General features: G+C 33.9%; 5 protein-coding genes across 6 annotated transcripts; 4 read left to right on the forward strand and 1 right to left on the reverse strand.

Annotated features, from left to right (window-relative positions):
- The first annotated feature begins 391 nt into the window (after positions 1–391).
- On the forward strand, positions 392–2353 carry LOC126686165 (universal stress protein PHOS32). 2 transcript variants are annotated; one of them, XM_050380200.2, is made up of 3 exons: positions 392–859; positions 984–1078; positions 1894–2353. In XM_050380200.2, the coding sequence occupies exons 1-3, from the start codon at positions 505–507 to the stop codon at positions 2176–2178; spliced, it is 735 nt and encodes a 244-aa protein (XP_050236157.1). In that variant the 5' UTR covers positions 392–504; the 3' UTR covers positions 2179–2353. The 2 variants fall into 2 exon arrangements, with proteins under 2 accessions (XP_050236157.1, XP_050236156.1); XM_050380199.1 differs by having other exon boundaries at positions 394–859; positions 978–1078.
- A 6350-nt stretch (positions 2354–8703) lies between these two features.
- LOC126685694 (uncharacterized) lies at positions 8704–12041 on the forward strand. Its single transcript, XM_056106428.1, has 5 exons — positions 8704–8869; positions 8974–9050; positions 10428–11460; positions 11528–11599; positions 11836–12041. The coding sequence occupies exons 3-5, from the start codon at positions 11084–11086 to the stop codon at positions 11837–11839; spliced, it is 453 nt and encodes a 150-aa protein (XP_055962403.1). The 5' UTR covers positions 8704–8869; positions 8974–9050; positions 10428–11083; the 3' UTR covers positions 11840–12041.
- A 121-nt stretch (positions 12042–12162) lies between these two features.
- LOC126685692 (uncharacterized) lies at positions 12163–16383 on the forward strand. Its single transcript, XM_050379619.2, has 2 exons — positions 12163–12495; positions 15762–16383. The coding sequence occupies exon 2, from the start codon at positions 15764–15766 to the stop codon at positions 16325–16327; it is 564 nt and encodes a 187-aa protein (XP_050235576.1). The 5' UTR covers positions 12163–12495; positions 15762–15763; the 3' UTR covers positions 16328–16383.
- LOC126685693 (uncharacterized) lies at positions 13687–15659 on the forward strand. The gene is made up of 2 exons (XM_050379621.2): positions 13687–14217; positions 14298–15659. The coding sequence occupies exons 1-2, from the start codon at positions 13755–13757 to the stop codon at positions 14552–14554; spliced, it is 720 nt and encodes a 239-aa protein (XP_050235578.2). The 5' UTR covers positions 13687–13754; the 3' UTR covers positions 14555–15659.
- Positions 16384–17771: 1388 nt separating the features above from the next.
- On the reverse strand, positions 17772–20573 carry LOC126687290 (uncharacterized). The gene is made up of 3 exons (XM_050381807.2): positions 19295–20573; positions 18777–19214; positions 17772–18690 (listed from the first exon to the last, which is right to left on the reverse strand). Exons 1-3 carry the CDS (start codon positions 20415–20417, stop codon positions 17999–18001), a joined length of 2253 nt encoding a protein of 750 aa, XP_050237764.1. The 5' UTR covers positions 20418–20573; the 3' UTR covers positions 17772–17998.
- Positions 20574–21901: the final 1328 nt, after the last annotated feature.

The raw sequence follows: 21901 nt of genomic DNA on the forward strand, positions 1-21901 counted from the left end.
GAAACACTCGGTAATGGCTGACATGTCTCTAATAATCATATAGAAACAAGTTTAAAAATAATTTTAATATTTAAAATATTTACCAAAAAATTGTAGGGATAAGTGTCCCAAAAATAAATTAAAAGGGTTTATTTGTTCGATTTTAAAAATACGGGGGCTTAATTGTGCCCAGATAAAGTAAAATGTCCGACTTGTACTTTTGAGAAAAACTCGAGGGCTTTTTTATACCTTATACCTATAAAGATTATAGAATTTCATAAAATGTACTAACATATATTTGTATAGAGTTGCATAGCTGGTATTAAAATTAAGTCCGGGACCTACAAATTTCATGACAAGCACGTTCATCAAGAACCCCACACATGAAAAATAAAAGCGAAAACAAACAACTTACATCATTAAACAACAAAAGCAATAAAGATAAAGAAGAAATAAAATCACATAAATAAAAAAGCATTTCTCGAGACAATTAACACTTACCAACATCAAGAAATTTGATCAAAGATGGGGAAGACAGGCACAAGATTGCCAAGCTTCTGCCTGAACAGGATTAAGCCTCATGCTAGGGTTCGTTCACCACCTGTACACCAACAATCCAAGCCTAACAATGCAAATTCTGCTGCTAAAAATGATGAACAGAAGAGCAAGGAAATTAATAATTCAGCAGCATCAGAAAATAAGTTGAGTACTGTTGTTGAAGAAGAGAATAATACTGATATTGGAGCGATTAAGAGGAAAATAATGATAGTTGTTGACTCAAGTTTTGAAGCTAAAGCTGCATTACTTTGGGCTCTTTCTCATACTGTTCAAACTAATGATCTTCTCATTCTTCTTCATGTTACCAACCCATCTAGACAAGGTTTTTTGTTTATTTATTTAATGCTTTAGTTATTTTTTTATGGTTTTAAACAATTTTAAAGTTTTGATTCTTATTGGAGATGGAGAAATTTAACTCTTTTTTTGGTTACTATTGGTAGAAACAGCCACTGGTACTGAAGAGTCCACCAGCAAGGAGGCTCCTAGAGCTTATGCACTTGTAAACTCATTGAAGAGCATGAGCCAGTTGAAAAGACCTGAGGTACCTAGAGGTTTCATAATGGTTATCAAAGTTTAAATTATTATATTTTGGTAATTAGCTTTTATTTTTACATCAATACAGCAATTCAGACACATAATTACTTATGTGACAGTAAAGGGCTTGGATAATTGTACAATTTTTTGTTGCTACATAAATAACTATTTGTCCCGCCCGAATTTCATTAATAATCTTCCGTGAATATTAAAATGGAAGTTCAGATTTCAAGATATAATAAATTGAACGATGACAATTATTCCGTAAAGCACATATTTTCCGCATGCCATTTCAACCTTAATTTTCTTGTTTATTTTCACCAAATTATACTTGATTTATTTTTAATTATTGTTCTTTGTATTTTTATTGTAAAACAATTGAATTCACCGAATAACTAACTCGGGAGGATTAGTTTTCTTTTTTTAAGATTTTAATTAATTTGTCTCTAATTAAAATACTAATTCGATTATTAAATCAAAAATAAAATAATTCAATTTTAGTTAAATTAATCGTTTTTTAGAGAAATTCTTATTTAGACTCAGTCCACCACGTTATTCATGGACTAAACCTATCATATTATGACACCTCATTTAAATAATGTCACTATCGTAATATTATCATTTAAAAGTGTAAATAAATAATAAAAATAATTATGATTGTGCCACTATTTTAATGACGTGTCATAATGTGATAGGATAGTATACGGATGACGTGGTAGACTGAGTCTACCTAAGAATCTATCCGTTTTGCAATCCGATTTATTTTGATAATTGTAAGACGAAATAAATACCATTTTGAGAGCAAATTTTTACCTTTTGTAGATACAAATTGAGACAACAGTGGTGGAAGGAAAGGAGAAAGGGGCATTAATAGTGGAAGAGGCCAAGAAACAAGGGGTGGCACTGTTGGTTCTTGGTCAAAGGAAGAGATCAATGACATGGAGACTGATAATGATGTGGGCAAGTAATAAAGTGACAAGTGGCGCAGTTGAATATTGTATTCAAAATGCTGATTGCATGGCAATTGCAATTAGAAGGAAAAATAAAAAACATGGTGGCTATTTAATCACTACTAAACGTCATAGAGATTTCTGGCTTTTAGCTTAATTGATTAAAAAAATTTAATCAATTTCACTTTTTCAATTATTTTTATTGGACTTGTGGTGATGTATGATTGTCCATTTTTTTTCCTTTTTTAATGTAAACAGTTTGCTTGTAAATGATAAAAGTGAAAAGGAAATTGAGGATGTGAAATGGAAAAAATAATTATTTTATGTCATAATTTAGGGCATTTGGCATTGTAGGTGAGGGAGAGACAATTGGGTCCTTTCTAGTGCTAGAGTGGCTCAGTTATGCACATGCTTCTTCAGCTTTTCTCTTTATTCTTGATACCTACCTCCATATAGAACATGGTTTTATCATAAGGGGAAATTCTAACTGGATATTGGGGCCTGAAATATAGAGGAAATTACCCATTTACCAAAAAAAAAAAAATTATAAAACTAAATATTTTCATTTATAAAAATATTAATAATATTTATAAAAATATAAAAAAATAAAAAATAAAAAATAATATCAAACATACGATGTATACTGTGGGTATAATATCAGTATACTAATAAACTAACATTATATCAACATTATCTCAAAATTATACCAAATAATACCAAATAGTATACATACGAAATTTTATTAATATTAAATAAAAATTTACCAAAATTGCATCAAATCGTTTACTAAAAATTAAATTAATAATATACCAAAATTATACCAACAGTATACCAAGAGTGTACACAACAAAATATACTGAAATTTTATTATTACATAAACATTACACCACATCACATACTAAATATTAACCTAACAATATGCTAAAATTATACCAACAATATACAAATTCTCTAGTTCATTACCAACTATAATGAAAAGTACATATAAAAAAATATATAGTTATCAACTAGAAAAAATAAATAATAATTTATAATCGATATACCGAAAATATACTGAAATTATACCAATAATAAACTAAATATTATTTTTAAATTATCTGATTTATAGTTTTAATATTCCAAAATTATACCATAATTATACCGATATTTTACAAATCATATTTTTGTAATTAATTTTCATTTTTTGGTACTTTTGTAATTAATTTTAAATCAGTAGTATTTTTGTAAATAAAAAAGTTTACAGGTACTTTTGTAAATATTTTTAAAATTTTGGGTACTTTTGTCATCGTCCCTGAAATATAAGCAGTTACTGGACCTTCAAAAGACCACATAAGAGACATTCAAAATTTAAAATAAAAAGAATTTTACAGGTCCGTCTAAAGCACTAAACCCTTTATAGGTTTACTATCCCCATAACAAAAGCCCAATCAATCAAGTAACTTACGAGATTCTTGCATATTCCGATAAGGGATGCTTATAAAACTATCCTAAAAAATTATTTAATCTACAAAAATATGTGCTTAGCCAACAAATCAACTATACCTAAAGATAAAAAAATTACATAATTTATATGCTTCTTTTTACTATAAAAAATATTTTTGATACATGTTTGATACATATTTGATACATTATTTATACATCTCTGATACATCTTTAATGCAGTATGTAAAAAGTAAAAACCTATTTCGTATTTTTAAAAAACTTTTTATGCATGAAATATAAACTTTGGAATTACGTATTTTTATAATCATTTCCCGTTTTTTTGAATATTTTTATAATTTTGCCTTCCGATAATAATACATTATCCGATAAGAATTATTTCATCAAAACATGAGCATCATGTTCTAAAAAAACTCGATTTCATTCGAGATATTTTCTAAAAATCTCCAATTTTAAAAAAACTTAACTATTTAAATAATTCTCCTAAAATTTCAGACAAAAGGCACAATTATAGTATAATGCTACCAGGTATGTCGAATTCACCTTATAAAAAAGGTATGCTAATTCATTCATTAACGTATTTTATGCTATACGCCATAGAGATTTTTGTGATGTTTAGTAGTGATTAATTGTCGGGGGATGGGAAAAAGTGATAATAAATTTGAAAATATTTAAAAGATGTTGGTTTTATATACACTTTTTAATAGACATGATTGAATTGAAAATAGATGTAAAGCTAGTGATTTTATATATAATTAACCCATTTTCTTATTAGTTTCATAAGTTTAAGAATTTCACAGGTCTCTCACAAAAGTATCATCATGTGTTTTTGTGTAAAAATAGAAGAAATCGGTCCTTTTTATCCCTTCAACCCCTAAACTTCAGGGCAATATGATAATTGACAAAACAAGCCTTAATTTCGAGGTGCAACATTATAAAAAGATCTTTTTACTCCTCCAACACTTTACCTCCTATATTTTAAAAATCCTCTCCAATAATTTAAAACAAACACCATTTTTACCACTTTAGTAAGCTTTTACCATGACAGACTCTTTCTATCCTTCATATTTAAGAGTTGAACTAGACTATTTTTAAATACTTATTAGATTTGGGTATTAATATCATTATTGAAGCTCCATTATTTTTATTCTTCTCTTCTTGAGTGGATTTTACTTCTAAGATAATGAACCATTAACTTTCTAACTAGATTTTGATAATCGCTTATATTTTGATGAATCAATAATGTATGATGTATGTTAATTGTGTGGATTGATTAATTATTTATTTTTGGGTATTAAAGGCCTTAATAACCCTATTTAGTATTTAAGGCTAATTATCACCCATGCCACCTTACTTTATGGCCTTCTTTTACACAACTTCCTGAGAATAAAAAACGGTTACTAAACCTTTAAGCTTGGTTAATTGGGCCAGTAAATCCCTTTTGCCCCAAAAATGACTAAAATACCCTTAAAATCTATTAAAAAATCAACGCAACTCAATCCAACCAAATTTAAAGTCACCCACCCAACTAAATCAAACATAAATCATTTACCCAACCAAATTAAACCTAAACCACTAATCTATCCAACTAAATAAAATCACTCAACCGAAAACCCCTAACCACCGCTTCCACTTTTTTTCGGCCTCCGCTACCCATCCATCGCTGCCTCTATTGTTCGAAACGAAATTCCGACAAAAATTAAATAAACAATTAAAATAAATATTTTTTAATTTTTTTATCTAAAAAAACGGATAAGATGTACCCGTTCGTCATCTTAGGTGAGGTTCATGGGTTCGCCTGAAACCGACGAACAGACCCAGATGGGGTCGTTTCATCGTTGAACATGCCCCATCTAGGTGTGTTCATCGTGATGATGAACATACCTAGATGGGGCATGTTCATCGATTTTCAGATGAACCTAGATGGGTTTGCCTGAAAATGTACCTCGCTTGAGAAGACGAGCGGGTTCATCCCATTCTTCTTTTCAGATGAAAAAAAATAAAAAAACTATTTATTAAATTTTTGGTCGGAAATGGAGACGGCGATGGATGGTTGTCGGTGTCCGAAAAAAGGTGGCGGCGGAGGGTGGTGGTTAATTTAATTAGGTAGATTGGTGGTTTAGGTTTGATTTGGTTGGATAGATGGTTTATGTTTGATTTGGTTATGTGGGTGACTTTAATTTTGGTTAGTTTAATTTTTTTAATAGATTTTAGGGGCATTTTGATCAATTTTGGGGCAAAAGAAGTTGACTGGCCCAATTAGAAAAACTTGTGGGATATAGTGGTCGTTTTCTTTTCTTATAGTGTTTTGTGATATGAGGCCCTAAAATGAGGTGCCATGGATGATTTATTAGCTAGTATTTGGACTATAATTTCAGAAAGGTTTAGTACTAATTGATAGATATGTGCATCTCGACCACAGTTAAACCCGCAAAAGAAGGTAGATGGCTAATCAGACAAGAGATTAAGTCAGTATTGAGTTTAACGAAGAATAATTTTATTTGTTGTAAATTGTATGTTTTAGGCATATTTAAACCTCCTTATATAGTAGTAATAAGTGCATAACTTGTATAGTCTAAATAGAAAAAAGATTCTTATTTAACATATCAATTCAAATAGGAAAAGGATTCTTATTTGGCTTGTGAGCTTATTCAGGAATGAATCTCCTAATTAAAATTATCTTTCTCGTATAGAGATATGACAACGAATAGGAATGTTTTTTCTATTCTTCTAGAAGATCTGGATCTATCTTCTAGAATCTTCCTTTATTATTGACATTGACTTATATTTAGATTTCCGGATCTTTGAATATCCATATTTGGGTCTGATTACCGAATTTCATAAGATTTCGTCATCTGTTTATTAAGGCGAATCCGTATAAATTATTTTTGAATTCGATTGTCTTTGACTTATCCTTCATCTACGACTCTCGAGGTCCACCTCGGTGGGGGAATACCACATAATTCAGTTTATAATATTTCGGTTTCCATCATTAGTCCCCCACAAGTAAGCTAATGTCTTGGTATTTATGCCTTATTTGATTTTTAGCATTTCTTTGTTGATTTGAGTTTTGCCTTTACGAGTCCTCTTCTTTGGTCTAAGACTCTTTGATTCTTGTTGAATCTCTTTGATTTATTTTGATACCTGATCTCTAAGTATTTTGTTGTTCATATTTTGGTTTATTGCGGAAATTAAAGATAAAAAAATAATACAATAAACCTGAGCTTGAAGATAAAAAGTCTGAGCTTTGATTTTTGATTAATGATGAGTTGATAAAAAATAATACAAAAAATCTAACTATTTATAGGGTACAAACCCTAATTAAGAGATCTAATACTAAGGAGATTCAGTTTCTTATTTAAGAAAGAAATAAATAAAAAGACTAATCTAGCTTCTATTGGGCTGAAATCCCAGAGGAGCTCAATCAGCTCTTTTCACCAAGTGATGGGTTGTGTCGCTTTTTGAGTCTTTTTTCTAAGTCGTGGGCTGTGTCAAATCCATTATTCATTCTCTGGGCTGGTGCAAACACATAAAAATATAGAAAACTTTGAATGGCTAAGTATAAACAGGATTCATGTGCCAAAGAAAAATAAATGAGCGTTTGGTTTAAGATTAATAATAAAAATCGGAATAGATATAGAAATGAAAATTATATGTACGTTTGGTTTCATAAATTAATGTAAAAATAAAAATGGACTCCGTGTACAAAAATCAAACCAAATCTAGTTCCTTTTGATATTTTAAAATAATTATTTTTTTAATTTAGTTCGGTTTTAAAGATTATTTTTTAAGTTAAATTATAATAATTCGAACTGAAATAACCGAGTTGAAATCCTATCCACCCGAAATAATCCAACCAACCTAAAAAAACAAACCAAATTTGGTTCGGTCTGATATTTTAAAAAAATGAATTTGAGTTAGTTTTGTTTTGGACATAATTTTTTAAAGAATAAATGGTCAACCCGCCCCTAAACTTACGACACGGGATAATCTAACCTAATTTATACTTTTTTGAACAATTAACCCCAAAATTCTTCATTTTTTTTTGTTAAATAACACCATAATTGTATTTTTAAAACGCGTAAAATACAAATCGGATGAGGAATATAAAAATAATAATTAGATACTTCCTTAATTATTGCGATATAATTATTCTAAATCCATTTTTTGAAATAAAATATAAATTACGGGGTTAGTTGACCCAAAAATGAAGAGTTTTGGGGTTAGTTGCTCAAAAAAGTATAAACCCCATGTCACAAGTTCAGGGGGGCGCGTTGACCCTTTGTTCATTTTTTAAAGCTGTAAAATAAATTGAACCAAAATAATCGATCAAACCGGGAAACCGACCAAATCGACGGGTTTGGCTTAACTTAAAAAAATTTATATCCTTAAAATTTTGGTTTGGATCGATTTAATAAAAAATTAAACATTTCATTTTGGTTTTATTTGAATTATTAAAAAAATTAATTTTTCGGTTTAGTTCAAATTTGGACATATTTTTTATTATTAAAGTTTCATTATCAACCATCAAAATGAATCAAAATATTGACCAAAACAACCGGTACTCCGATTCTATTTGAAAATTTTAAATTCTAAATTTTTTTGGCTCGATTTTGAAAATATAATTTTTTTATTCTATACGGTTTTAACTAAAGCACGCTTTTATGAATAAATAGATAACAATTTTTTTTATTTTCTAAAAACAATTATTTATTTTTATTTGAAAAAAATATTACTTTCTAAAAAAATACTTTTTATAGTAAAATTAAATATTTGAATTTTATTAAAAGTCATTTATTTATTATTAAAAAAATGGAAATCATTTATTTCTATTTCAATTTGTTTTTACGAATCAAACAATCTCTTAGACATATACTATTGTACGGTGCAATTAATATTCTGTGATGAGAAGAAAATAGATAATTATATTTGTTTAATATTTTGTTCACAGGTGGGATTGATTTTCAAGATCATTAAGTAAAGTTTGATTATTATTAGTATAAAATATAAACTCCTCGCATATTTTTCCGGCTAAAAAATAACATAAAAAAGAAAAAAAAATCATCACCGGGAACGTGTAACCCTCAGCAATTGCATTGCAACGACAATATTTCTAAAACGTAATAGGAAACGTGTTAGCATTAACGGTAACCTCTCTCACGATGCCCCAACGGCTAGTTTTGATTGAATAATAAGCGTTAGATTAGAATTAGTTAAAGGGTAGATAATGAAAAGAAATTCGACCGTTGGCAAGACTCGGCTCCTTGTAGCTATAAATAGATAACAATCCCATTCTGCTTATTCTTTCTCCCATTACAAAATTTATGTGGGTTTAGTATTATTGTATTGATTTTTATTTGATTTGCCAAGAAGAGTAAAACCTGCGGATTTATTTAGTTTTTGATAATGTATTACCCTGGATTCTTTGTTTTATGTAATTTTGAATCACTTTTTTGTTGAATAAAAATCATTTCCTTTGTGCTTATGCTAATAAATTTGAGATGCTATACAGGTGAGGGGGCAACAACAATATGCAGCAGAAGAAGAAGAATCTATGTGATAGGCGCAGCAGCAGCGGAGAATTACAAGGTTTGTTTCGATTTCTGGGTTTTTGGTTTAAATTATAATTGAAAAGTTCGCTGTATATGATTTTCTGATTGCTGATGCATATGCTTCGGAGCAGTTTCATTTGATAAATTATTGTGATTCAATTGCTTTTTCTTCTTTGTATATTGGTGAGCCTACACTATAAAATTGGAAATTCTTACCTTCTTCGTTTAATCGTGGCTGTTATTTTTGTCTTGTGATTGTGTCGATACATATGATTTGTTCTTAATAGATTGCAGTTATTTTGATCGGTACATATGTGTTGATGCTTTAGTTGAGTCCTTGATTGTTCTAGATTCACACACTTGTTTAATATCTTTCATGCGCCTTTTTCGGCTAATGAATAGATTTAAAGAGAGTTGAATAGAGTAACTAGTGTTAAAAATTTTGTTATTCTGCAAATTTTGCTTGAGGGGGAGTCCCTTTTGAAGCACAATTTGGAAACATTAAGACTTGAAAATAAAAAAAGGAATGCATGTTGGTTAAAGACGGGTTTTATTTGTTTCTTGGACTTCTATTATTTCTGGGTATGCTCAGAGAGGACAGCCTATTGAAGCTTTTAGGATTTTTACTCAAATGAACAGAGCTTATTATTTGAAACCTGATTGGATTGCACTTGTTAATGTCGTTAAGGCGTATACTGATGTTGATGACATAGCACACGGAAAGTCTGTTCATGGCCGTGTTATTAAAATGGGTCTTGAATTTGAGATGGAGTTGGCAGTTTCGCTTACTTTCTATGTATGCAAAATGTGGCCATGTTAAGCTTGCTAGATTATTTTTTTAATCAGGTAAAGATTCCAAATTTGATCTTGTGGAATGCAATGATTTCTGGTTATGAGGATATATTACTGTTACATCTGCCATCTTGGCTTGTGCTCAATTAGGTTCTTTTGATCTTGCAAGATGGATGAGTGAATATTAGACTGAGTAAAAAAATGATGCTTTTGTTACTCCTCTTGATTATGATTTAATGTTACACTTCATTTTCTTAATAGATTGTAGTTATTAATTACGATTGGTATATATATGTGTTCATGCTTGCAGACGATACATTATGATGTGAGCCTAGTAAAATATTGTTGGAGTTAAATATGATTCTGTCGATACATTATCATTTGGTCTTAATAGATTGTAGTTGAATGCTTGTAGTCGAGTCCCGATGTTAAAGTTTTTTGCTGGTCTATCCAAATCCACAAGCTGTGATCTGTGATTTTGAACTACTCATAAAATAAAACATGTGAACCCTGGTGTGGTAAGCGCAAAATTCGCTGGTTCTAATATATTGATTTGTTTTCTGTAAACTTCCAAATAAGGTTTCTATGCCTAATATTTATGTCCTTGGCCATTTGCATGTAGTTGTCTGCACTTAAACATGGACTTGAAGAGGTTAGGATCAGAGAAAAAGCTAAAATTCAAAAAAGAGACAGCAGCAAGAAAGATCAAATGAGGTGGAGCTAAACTCGAGAAGATTCAAGGGGCCAAAGAAAGATCAAATGAGGTGGAGCTAAACTCGAGAAGATTCAAGGGGCCAAAATTTGTGACAGTGGCTTGGCCTGGAATCTGTGGGCTCTCCAGAATTGAAACAGAACAAAAGAGATCAAATGAGGTGGAGCTAATCTCGGAATTTTTTTCCTCATTTTGTTTTGGTATCCTGAGAAGGTAAAAGTTAATGTTGTTATCAAGTTGTGTTTGTTTTTTGAAGCCAAGTTAATTTAGCATGATATATTATGCTGTGCCTGTGAGTTCAAGTTATCATTTCAGATTGAAGTTTTTTGTTCTGTTGTTGTGGTTCTACAGAGACATCTAATTCTCTTTTGCATTTGTTTTATATAAACTGGTATTATGAAAGTTTATCCGGTATCTACAAACTCGTATACTGCTGAATTTTACATTAAATTACTGTCAATTATTTTATCAAGTTATCAAGTTGTGGTTGTACAGACATCTAATTGTCTTTTTTGCATTTATTTCATATAAAAGTGTATATATGAATAAGTATGTTATAAAATGGCATGTGCATTGTTATTAAAATTATCCTACTAAATGATATTTGCAAACACGTTCTGCTGAATATTACAAAATTATTGTCAATTATTATCAAGCATCGTTCTGAAACCGAATTTCTGATTATTTTCTGCTTTCCTTGTCTGATCGTCAAGTTGTTCTTGGCATTTATGCAGTGGATATATACCATCCATCATTTCCTGATTGTTGATAGTATCATTTGGATTCAGAGTTCTCCTAGTCCTTGTTTTTCTTTTGTCGAAGTCCTAAGAATAGTTTCCGACAAAACTCTGTTGGAGGAGTCACGAAGTAAGGTTATGCAAGGCCATAAAGTTTCAGTTTCTTTGACAAAGGCTCTAGATAAGATGAGAATGAAATACACTTGGTATTTATACACTTTATATGTCTATTTATTGCAGAGTGTTTGATTTGTGCGATATACATTTTTATAGGCACCGCTTTGGAGTTGTCAAGGAATCTCAGCTCGAGATCATTGAGTTGCAGCATGCCGTTGATGAATTAAGGTACTACTTCTAAGAAGTCTTAACATACCTGAAATTCGCATACTGGCTTTGAAGTCTGTTATCGGCTTTTATATACTTATCAGATTAATACATTATTTAGGGCAGAAGTTCATTTTAAAGTAGTTAACTTCTTCTAATCAAGATGTTAAATAATGTATTAATCTTGAATCACTTTTGTGGTCAATACAAATTATTCCTTTGTGCCCCCATGCTAAGAAATTTGAAATGCTAAACAGGTGAAGCCATTTGAGGGGCCAACAACAATATGGAGCAGCAGAAGAACAATAATTTATGTGATAGCTGTAGCCAATGCCCCAAAACACAGCAGCAGAAGCGGAGAATTACAAGGTTTGTTTTGATTTCTGGGTTTTTGGTTTAAATTATAACTGAATAATTTTTCTGATTGCTCATATGCTTGGAAGCAGGGGTTTTTGACATTTTTGTGTCTCATAGACACAAAAATTCTGATTTTGTGCCTCCGTTTTTTAGCACCAGCCCGCCATATGAGATGGCGGGCTGGTAGCTAATTACGGTGATTATCTTAGGGCTGGTGACTGATTCCCTGCAACAGCAGGGAATCATTTGACCGACCAGCTGGTCAGTCGGGCTGCTTTCAGCACTCACCTATTCAAACAAAGAGAGAAAAAATTGTAGAGAGGAAAAAAAAAGTTAGAAGATAGAGAAAAAATTGTTAGAAGAGAAAAAAAAATTTAGAATTGTAATTAAATTTTAGTGGTTATCTCGTTAAAAAAAATTAGTAAATTTTAGTAGAGTTTGACGGAGTGATTTTTCCGGAATTGGTTGAAGCGACGGAGTTTATTTTGTGGAGCTTATCGGATATTTTTTTGGAGCTACATATTATTTTTCGGTCTGCTATTTTACGAGGTCTACAAGAGGTTAGTCCGTAATTTATTTTTAATTCATTTAGTTTTACTTTATTTTTGAAAATATTGGAATTAAAAAATGTTAGAGTTTATTATAGATTAGAAAATGTTAGAATTAGATTAAATATATTTTAAAAAAAATATTATAGTTTAGTAATTGTTAGAAGTTATAGAAATTTTATAAATTTACATTATTTTAAATATTTATTTAGTTTAAAAAACTTCATAGGAATCTTGTTAAGTATTATATTTTAGAAATTGATATAATTTTTAATATAGTGTAGAAATTAGAAATTAGTATTTGAAAATATATCATAGCAATGTCGTATACAATTTGTCTAGAATTTGTGTTTTGAAATTTAGAGTAAGTTTTTTATAAAGTTATTAATTGTTAAGAAAAATATGACATAATTGTTAGTATATAATGTAGTTATTAATTGTTTGATGAGTAGCCTGTGAATATTAGAATTTTATTTTAAAAATCAAGAGTAACATTTATTAGAAATTAATTTTTAATTTTTTAAAAAATAAGATAGAATAGTCTTTATAATTTTTAATGACTAACCTGTGAATATTAAAAATTAATTTTAGAAATAAGAGTAACATTTATTCATGACAAATGCTTGTAGCAATGACGACAATGGATTTGTCGTTTGTGATACGGTTTGACGGTAGCATTGTTAAACTCTCCCCGCGGAGTAGAATATTTTGGGGGTAGTTATGTGCAAGTGCCGTTGACTGGAAGAATAAATTTCCAACAGTTGATTGATATTTGTGGATCGGCAATAATAACCAGTGCTGTGGGCTCGGTGGAGATCAGTAAGATATATTTCCGGGTTCCTTATTTTCAAGGGGAACATATTGCTATTCCTTGATGGATGTCCAGGGCGATCCACATGTATGTGCTATTCAGACCAAGGCATGTCGCATGCCAGCACTAAGATTTTTAGAGTTGTACGTGGAGTACCGCAAGGCGGTTCTTGAAGATATTTCTATTGATCAACTGCATATATCTGCTTCTAGTGAGTCGGAGAGGGACAGTGAGGAAGAAGGAGAACACGATCACTACGATACCGAAGTGGAGAATATGGAAGACATACTCATTGCTGCTGAACCTAGTAATAATACAGTGTACCAGTCCCGACTGCCGGCACATGTTAGACGTGTAGATCTTGAAGACTTCGACGTCGACTTGGACTCATGGGAAAAGCAGAAAGTTGGGTGGGAGAGGGGGATGGAGTTTGAAGAAGGGATGACTTTCTCGAGCCGAGATGCTGTTCGGGCTTGTGCTGTTACCTATTCGGTGGACAATGGAAGAGAGTTTCAGAGTTGTCGGACGATTGGTTCTCGTTTGCAAGCACAAAGAGATATGCCCATGGTGGCTGCGTGCCACACTTCTTAAGAAAACTAACACATGGACGTTGACAAAATATATCGGGCCACACATATGCGATATGCAAGTGTCAGTTCGTCACCACCGAAATTTTGGGATTGCTCAGATCGCCAATTATATTAAGACGCAAGTGCTAGGTCAGCGTGACATACGGATCAAGACGTTGATTGCGGGACTACTTGAATTTACCGGAGTAGCTCTTCCGTATAAAAGGGTGTGGTACGGCAAAGAGAGGGCAATCTGCAGCGTTTATGCGGACTGGGAATACAATTACAGTCAACTGACAAAGTTCATGGATAATGTGGTGAAAGTGAATCCTGGATCGTTCTGGCATGGCGAAGGTATGAAATCTATTAGTGTTGTGGATTTCAATGAGCGTACATTAAGTAGATTTATTTCTAACAATATCCATTTCCGACAGGCCCAATATCCGAGTGTGGCGGGCTTCAATGTCGAATTTTCGAACGAATGTTCTGGACGTTCTTCCCGATGGTGGACGGATTTCCGTTTTGCAAGCCAATTCTATTCATCGACGACACCCACTTATACGGAAAATATAAGATGCACATGTTGATAGCTTCGGCGATAGATGGCAACAACCATATAATGCCGGTGGCTTTTGCGCTCGTGGAATCCGAATCCATTGCCAGTTTTGAATATTTCCTGGGTCATCTCTGAGATCAAGTCTTACGCAATCGCAAGGTTGCCATCGTTTCTGATCGTGCTCCCGGATTAATTTTCGTTTTGAAACGTCCGGAGTGGGACGACGTCGATCACTTTTTCTGCATAAGGCATTTAATGGCCAATTTCCACTCTTTAATCGGAAATAGGGAGTTGAAGGACTTGGCTGAGAAAGCGGATAATATTTTGTGAAACTAATCAAAGCCTGATTTTTTTTAAAGAATGTACAATATCTCCCACTAACAATTACAATCATACGTACGTATAGGTCGGGCCTTTCAAGAGAAGAAGTACGACGCATGCATTGAGAGCATGAGGATGAGATCAGCAGCAGGGCATGCATACTTGACCAACACAGAACATTTGAGACCCGAGCAGTGGACTATATGTGTCATGACAAAAAAGGGCAACGAAACGGGGTTATGACAACGAACTACGCCGAGTCCGTTAATGCGATGCTGAAGAATATAAGGGGCCTTCCTATCACAACAATGATAGAGGCTATCTTTGACAAGCTCAGTGATACGTTTGTCCGGCGTTGGGACATGTTTAAAGACCTAATCGCCAAAGGCGTCATGTTTACTCCGATCTGCATCGCGCACATCAAAAAGGCAACGCTACCATACTTGCAAGAAATATAACTCGGACAGCATGACTTGCAGGGTGACCACCAAGAAGGACAATCAGCGGAATAAGGGAGGAAATATTCAGAAGGTCAACCTTAAAAAAAGGAGGTGCTCGTGCGGAAAGTTTCAACACCGTAAATTGCCCTGCTCCCATGCCATGGCAGTCATTCACGATCAAAAGTTGAACCCTTCATCGGGTGGCGCTATAGAACCGAGAATGCCATTCAAGTCTGGAATACTCCGTTTAAACAGTTACCTGGCGGCAAGATGTGGATTGCTTCTCGGTAGATACCTTTCATCCCAGATGTTAACAGGATAAGAGCGAAGGGGCGACCGGTAAACAGACGGATCAGGAATGACATGGACCAGACCTATAGGGAGGACAGTAGCCCTAACTTTTGTAGTAGATGTAGTATTGCCGGTCACACTGCTCAAACTTGTACCAATTACAGAGATATGTGATACGTAATTTTCAATTTTCTTGTACTAGAATGATGTTAGAAGAAACAATTGATGTTATTTTAATTAATACTAAATGATGTTATTTTAATTGTTGGAGCGTGTTTTTTAATATTCAGGTATGAGTTCCGCAAGACGTCGAAATCCATCAACAATTCAAATTGTCCAAAAATATGAGGATATCTATTGTGAAGTTTGGTATGGACAAAAAAGACCATTTGAAAACACCCCAATCCGTCCTTGCATGGAAAAGACACAAGCCAGGCATATATTTGTCGGTCGACACTCAAAAAACTTGGCTGATTTTGGAAATGCGGTTGTGTCTCCTGAGCCCGAATGGGGGAGGTTGTGGGAAGTGAGATGCGAGATGGAGGCGTACTGTGATTTTCACTGCATACCTGTACCAAGAGCGATGTCCGCAACAATTGCAAGAAACACGGAATCGTCGGTACAATTTCTGATGGAACGCCTGGAGATTGAAACTCATGTGATGGGTCTACGACTAAGGGCAATTCACCAAGATACTCCTGATTGGTGCGACATGTTTGTTGACATCAGAAACCCTACGTCATGGAATACTATGGAGTTGCAGGATTACGACCAAGACGATTCCGATGATTTTGTGAAATATCTCCCGTGGACTTTGTCAAGATGTTGTGCCCAATGTTTTAATTACGTTATTTAAATCAAACTTTTTATGTAATTTATAAATGGTTTTATAATTTGTGAACTCCCATATAATTTGTAAACTCCCATATATAATTTATATTGTATTTTGATGTTGGTAATTATGTAGTTGTTATTATTCGTATATTATTTGGCATCATTTGAATATTATTTCGGTGTGTTAGTTATATAGTTGTGCATAATTTGAATATTATTTAAATTATATTTCAGTGTTGATAATTAAATAGTTTTGCAGGCATGGCTGACCCTGCCGCGCACGACTACTTCCGTCCTGGACCAGTTCAGGGGGTCCTACTACAGAGCCAGTCTAATCACAGGTCTCAGACTGTTTGGGAGCATCCGGTAAGCAATGTTTTTTTTTTTGACATTTTTATGTTTTATCACAAATGTTTTGGCAAAACTAATTTTTGGAAACATGTTTAATTTCAGGGCACTTCCAAAAATTAGTTTTGTCAAAACATTTGTGATAAAACATAAAAAATGTCAAAAAAAAACATTGCTTACCGGATGCTCCCAAACAGTCTGAGACCTGTGATTAGACTGGCTCTGTAGTAGGACCCCCTGAACTGGTCCAGGACGGAAGTAGTCGTGCGCGGCAGGGTCAGCCATACCTGCAAAACTATTTAATTATCAACACTAAAATATAATTTAAATAATATTCAAATTATGCACAACTATATAACTAACACACCGAAATAATATTCAAATGATGCCAAATAATATACGAACAATAACAACTACATAATTACCAACATCAAAATACAATATAAATTATATATGGGAGTTTACAAATTATATGGGAGTTCACAAATTATAAAACAATTTATAAATTACATAAAAAGTTTGATTTAAATAACGTAATTAAAACATTGGGCACAGCATCTTGGCAAAGTCCACGGGAGATATTTCACAAAATCATCGGAATCGTCTTGGTCGTAATCCTGCAACTCCATAGTATTCCATGACGTAGGGTTTCTGATGTCAACAAACATGTCGCACCAATCAGGAGTATCTTGGTGAATTGCCCTTAGTCGTAGACCCATCACATGAGTTTCAATCTCCAGGCGTTCCATCAGAAATTGTACCGACGATTCCGTTTTGCAATTGTTGCGGACATCGCTCTTGTTACAGGTATGCAGTGAAAATCACAGTACGCCTCCATCTCGCATCTCACTTCCCACAACCTCCCCCATTCGGGCTCAGGAGACACAACCGCATTTCCAAAATCAGCCAAGTTTTTTGAGTGTCGACCGACAAATATATGCCCGGCTTGTGTCTTTTCCATGCAAGGACGGATTGGGGTGTTTTCAAATGGTCTTTTTTGTCCATACCAAACTTCACAATAGATATCCTCATATTTTTGGACAATTTGAATTGTTGATGGATTTCGACGTCTTGCGGAACTCATACCTGAAAATTAAAAAACACGCTCCAACAATTAAAATAACATCATTTAGTATTAATTAAAATAACATCAATTTTTTCTTCTAACATCATTCTAGTACAAGAAAATTGAAAATTACGTATCACATATCTCTGTAATTGGTACAAGTTTAAGCAGTGTGACCGGCAATACTACATCTACTACAAAAGTTAGGGCTATTGTCCTCCCTATAGGTCTGGTCCATGTCATTCCTGATCCGTCTGTTTACCGGTCGCCCCTTCGCTCTTATCCTGTTAACATCTGGGATGAAAGGTATCTCCCGAGAAGCAATCCACATCTTGCCGTCAGGTAACTGTTTAAACGGAGTATTCCAGACTTGAATGGCATTCTCGGTTCTATAGCGCCACCCGATGAAGTCGTGGGGTTCAACTTCTGATCGTGAATGACTGCCATGGCATGGGAGCAGGGTAATTTACGGTGTTGAAACTTTCCGCACGAGCACCTCCTTTTTTTAAGGTTGACCTTCTGAATATTTCCTCCCTTATTCCGCTGATTGTCCTTCTTGGTGGTCACCCTGCAAGTCATGCTGTCCGAGTTACATTTCTTGCAAGTATGGTAGCGGGCCTTTAGCGTTGCCTTTTTGATGTGCGCGATGCAGATCGGAGTAAACATGACGCCTTTGGCGATTAGGTCTTTATACATGTCCCAACGCCGGACAAACGTATCACTGAACTTGTCAAAGATAGCCTCTATCATTGCTGTGATAGGAAGGCCCCTTATATTCTTCAGCATCGCATTAACGGACTCGGCGTAGTTCGTTGTCATAATCCCGTTTCGTTGCCCTTTTTTGTCATGACACATAGTCCACTGCTCGGGTCTCAAATGTTCTGTGTTGGTCAAGTATGCATGCCCTGCTGCCGATCTCATCCTCATGCTCTCAATGCATGCGTCGTACTTCTTCTCTTGAAAGGCCCGACCTATACGTATGTATGATTGTAATTGTTAGTGGGAGATATTGTACATTCTTTAAAAAAATCAGGCTTTGATTAGTTTCACATATTACCCGCTTTCTCAGCCAAGTCCTTCAACTCCCTATTTCCGATTAAAGAGTGGAAATTGGCCATTAAATGCCTTATGCAGAAAAAGTGATCGACGTCGTCCCACTCCGGACGTTTCAAAACGGAAATTAATCCGGGAGCACGATCAGAAACGATGGCAACCTTGCGATTGCGTAAGACTTGATCTCGGAGATGACCCAGGAAATATTCAAAACTGGCAATGGATTCGGATTCCACGAGCGCAAAAGCCACCGGCATTATATGGTTGTTGCCATCTATCGCCGAAGCTATCCACATGTGCATCTTATATTTTCCGTATAAGTGGGTGCTGTCGATGAATAGAATTGGCTTGCAAAACGGAAATCCGTCCACCATCGGGAAGAACGTCCAGAACATTCGTTCGAAAATTCGACATTGAAGCCCGCCACACTCGGATATTGGGCCTGTCGGAAATGGATATTGTTAGAAATAAATCTACTTAATGTACGCTCATTGAAATCCACAACACTAATAGATTTCATACCTTCGCCATGCCAGAACGATCCAGGATTCACTTTCACCACATTTTCCATGAACTTTGTCAGTTGACTGTAATTGTATTCCCAGTCCCCATAAACGCTGCAGATTGCCCTCTCTTTGCCGTACCACACCCTTTTATACGGAAGAGCTACTTCGGTAAATTCAAGTAGTCCCGCAATCAACGTCTTGATCCGTATGTCACGCTGACCTAGCACTTGCGTCTTAATATAATTGGCGATCTGAGCAATCCCAAAATTTCGGTGGTGACGAACTGACACTTGCATATCGCATATGTGTGGCCCGATGTATTTTGTCAACGTCCATGTGTTGGTTTTCTTAAGAAGTGTGGCACGCAGCCACCATGGGCATATCTCTTTGTGCTTGAAAACGAGAACCAACGTTTTCAGCGTCGTCCGACAACTCTGAAACTCTCTTCCATTGTCCACCGAATAGGTAACAGCACAAGCCCGAACAGCATCTCGGCTCGAGAAAGTCATCCCTTCTTCAAACTCCATCCCCCTCTCCCACTCAACCTTCTGCTTTTCCCATGAGTCCAAGTCGACGTCGAAGTCTTCGAGATCTACACGTCTAACATGTGCCGGCAGTCGGGACTGGTACACTGTATTACTAGGTTCAGCAGCAATGAGTATGTCTTCCATATTCTCCACTTCGGTATCGTAGTGATCGTGTTCTCCTTCTTCCTCACTGTCCCTCTCCGACTCACTAGAAGCAGATATATGCAGTTGATCAATAGAAATATCTTCAAGAATCGCCTTGCGGTACTCCACGTACAACTCTAAAAATCTTAGTGCTGGCATGCGACATGCCTCAGTCTGAATAGCACATACATGTGGATCGCCCTGGACATCCATCAAGGAATAGGAATATATTTGTTCCCCTTGAAAATGAGGAACCCGAAAATATATCTTACTGATCTCCACCGGGCCCACAGCACTGGTTATTGCCGATCCACAAATATCAATCAACTGTTGGAAATTTATTCTTCCAGTCAACGGCACTTGCACATAACTACCCCCAAAATATTCTACTCCGCGGGGAGAGTTTACAATGCTACCGTCAAACCGTATCACAAACGACAAATCCATTGTCGTCATTGCTACAAGCATTTGTCATGAATAAATGTTACTCTTATTTCTAAAATTAATTTCTAATATTCACAGGTTACTCATTAAAAATTATAAAGACTATTCTATCTTATTTTTTAAAAAATTAAAAATTAATTTCTAATAAATGTTACTCTGATTTTTAAAATAAAATTCTAATATTCACAGGCTACTCATCAAACAATTAATAACTACATTATATACTAACAATTATGTCATATTTTTCTTAACAATTAATAACTTTATAAAAAACTTACTCTAAATTTCAAAACACAAATTCTAGACAATTGTATACGACATTGTTATGATATATTTTCAAATACTAATTTCTAATTTCTACACTATATTAAAAATTATATCAATTTCTAAAATATAATACTTAACAAGATTCCTATGAAGTTTTTTAAACTAAATAAATATTTAAAATAATGTAAATTTATAAAATTTCTATAACTTCTAACAATTACTAAACTATAATATTTTTTTTAAAATATATTTAATCTAATTCTAACATTTTCTAATCTATAATAAACTCTAACATTTTTTAATTCCAATATTTTCAAAAATAAAGTAAAACTAAATGAATTAAAAATAAATTACGGACTAACCTCTTGTAGACCTCGTAAAATAGCAAACCGAAAAATAATATATAGCTCCAAAAAAATATCCGATAGGCTCCACAAAATAAACTCCGTCGCTTCAACCAATTCCGGAAATTTAATTACAATTTACTAAAATATCCGATAAGCTCCACAAAATAAACTCCGTCAAACTCTACTAAAATTTACTAATTTTTTTTTAACGAGATAACCACTAAAATTTAATTACAATTCTAATTTTTTTTTTCTCTTCTAACAATTTTTTCTCTATCTTCTTACTTTTTTTTTTCCTAACAGCAGGAATCGTTTGACCGACCAGCTGGTCAGTCAACTGACCGGTCAAATGATTCCCTGCTGTTGCAGGGAATCAGTCACCAGCCCGCCATATGAGATGGCGGGCTGGTAGCTACTTAATCACCGAAATTAGCTACCAGCCCGCCATCTCATATGGCGGCCTGGTGCTAAAAAACAGCAGCCCGCTATCTCAGATAGCGGGCTGGGGGTAGGAGGCACAAAATCAGAATTTTTGTGTCTATGAGACACAAAAATGTCAAAAACCCTGGATATGGTGATAATTCGTTTTGTTATTTATTTTCATCGCTTTTTTTTCTTAGTTAGGGGCTTTTTAATGCATGTTGCCTTGTCATTTTCATTCCTAAATTTGTCATATTACATGAACTCAATAAAAATAAAATATATAATTTAATAGGACCGCCAATTCTAGAGTCGCCGCGGGTATCGGAAGAACGCTGTTATCTAAATCATGCTGATATCTAATAACAATTTCAATTCAATTCCTTAACTTTTTTATTAGAATTCATAATGTTGTTGTTTGATTTTTAAGAAAAATGTTTAATCTTTGATCATTTAAAATCCTATTTTCTTGAA

This window comes from Mercurialis annua, linkage group LG6, assembly GCF_937616625.2.
Source record: "Mercurialis annua linkage group LG6, ddMerAnnu1.2, whole genome shotgun sequence".
NCBI classification, from domain to species: Eukaryota; Viridiplantae; Streptophyta; class Magnoliopsida; order Malpighiales; family Euphorbiaceae; genus Mercurialis; species Mercurialis annua.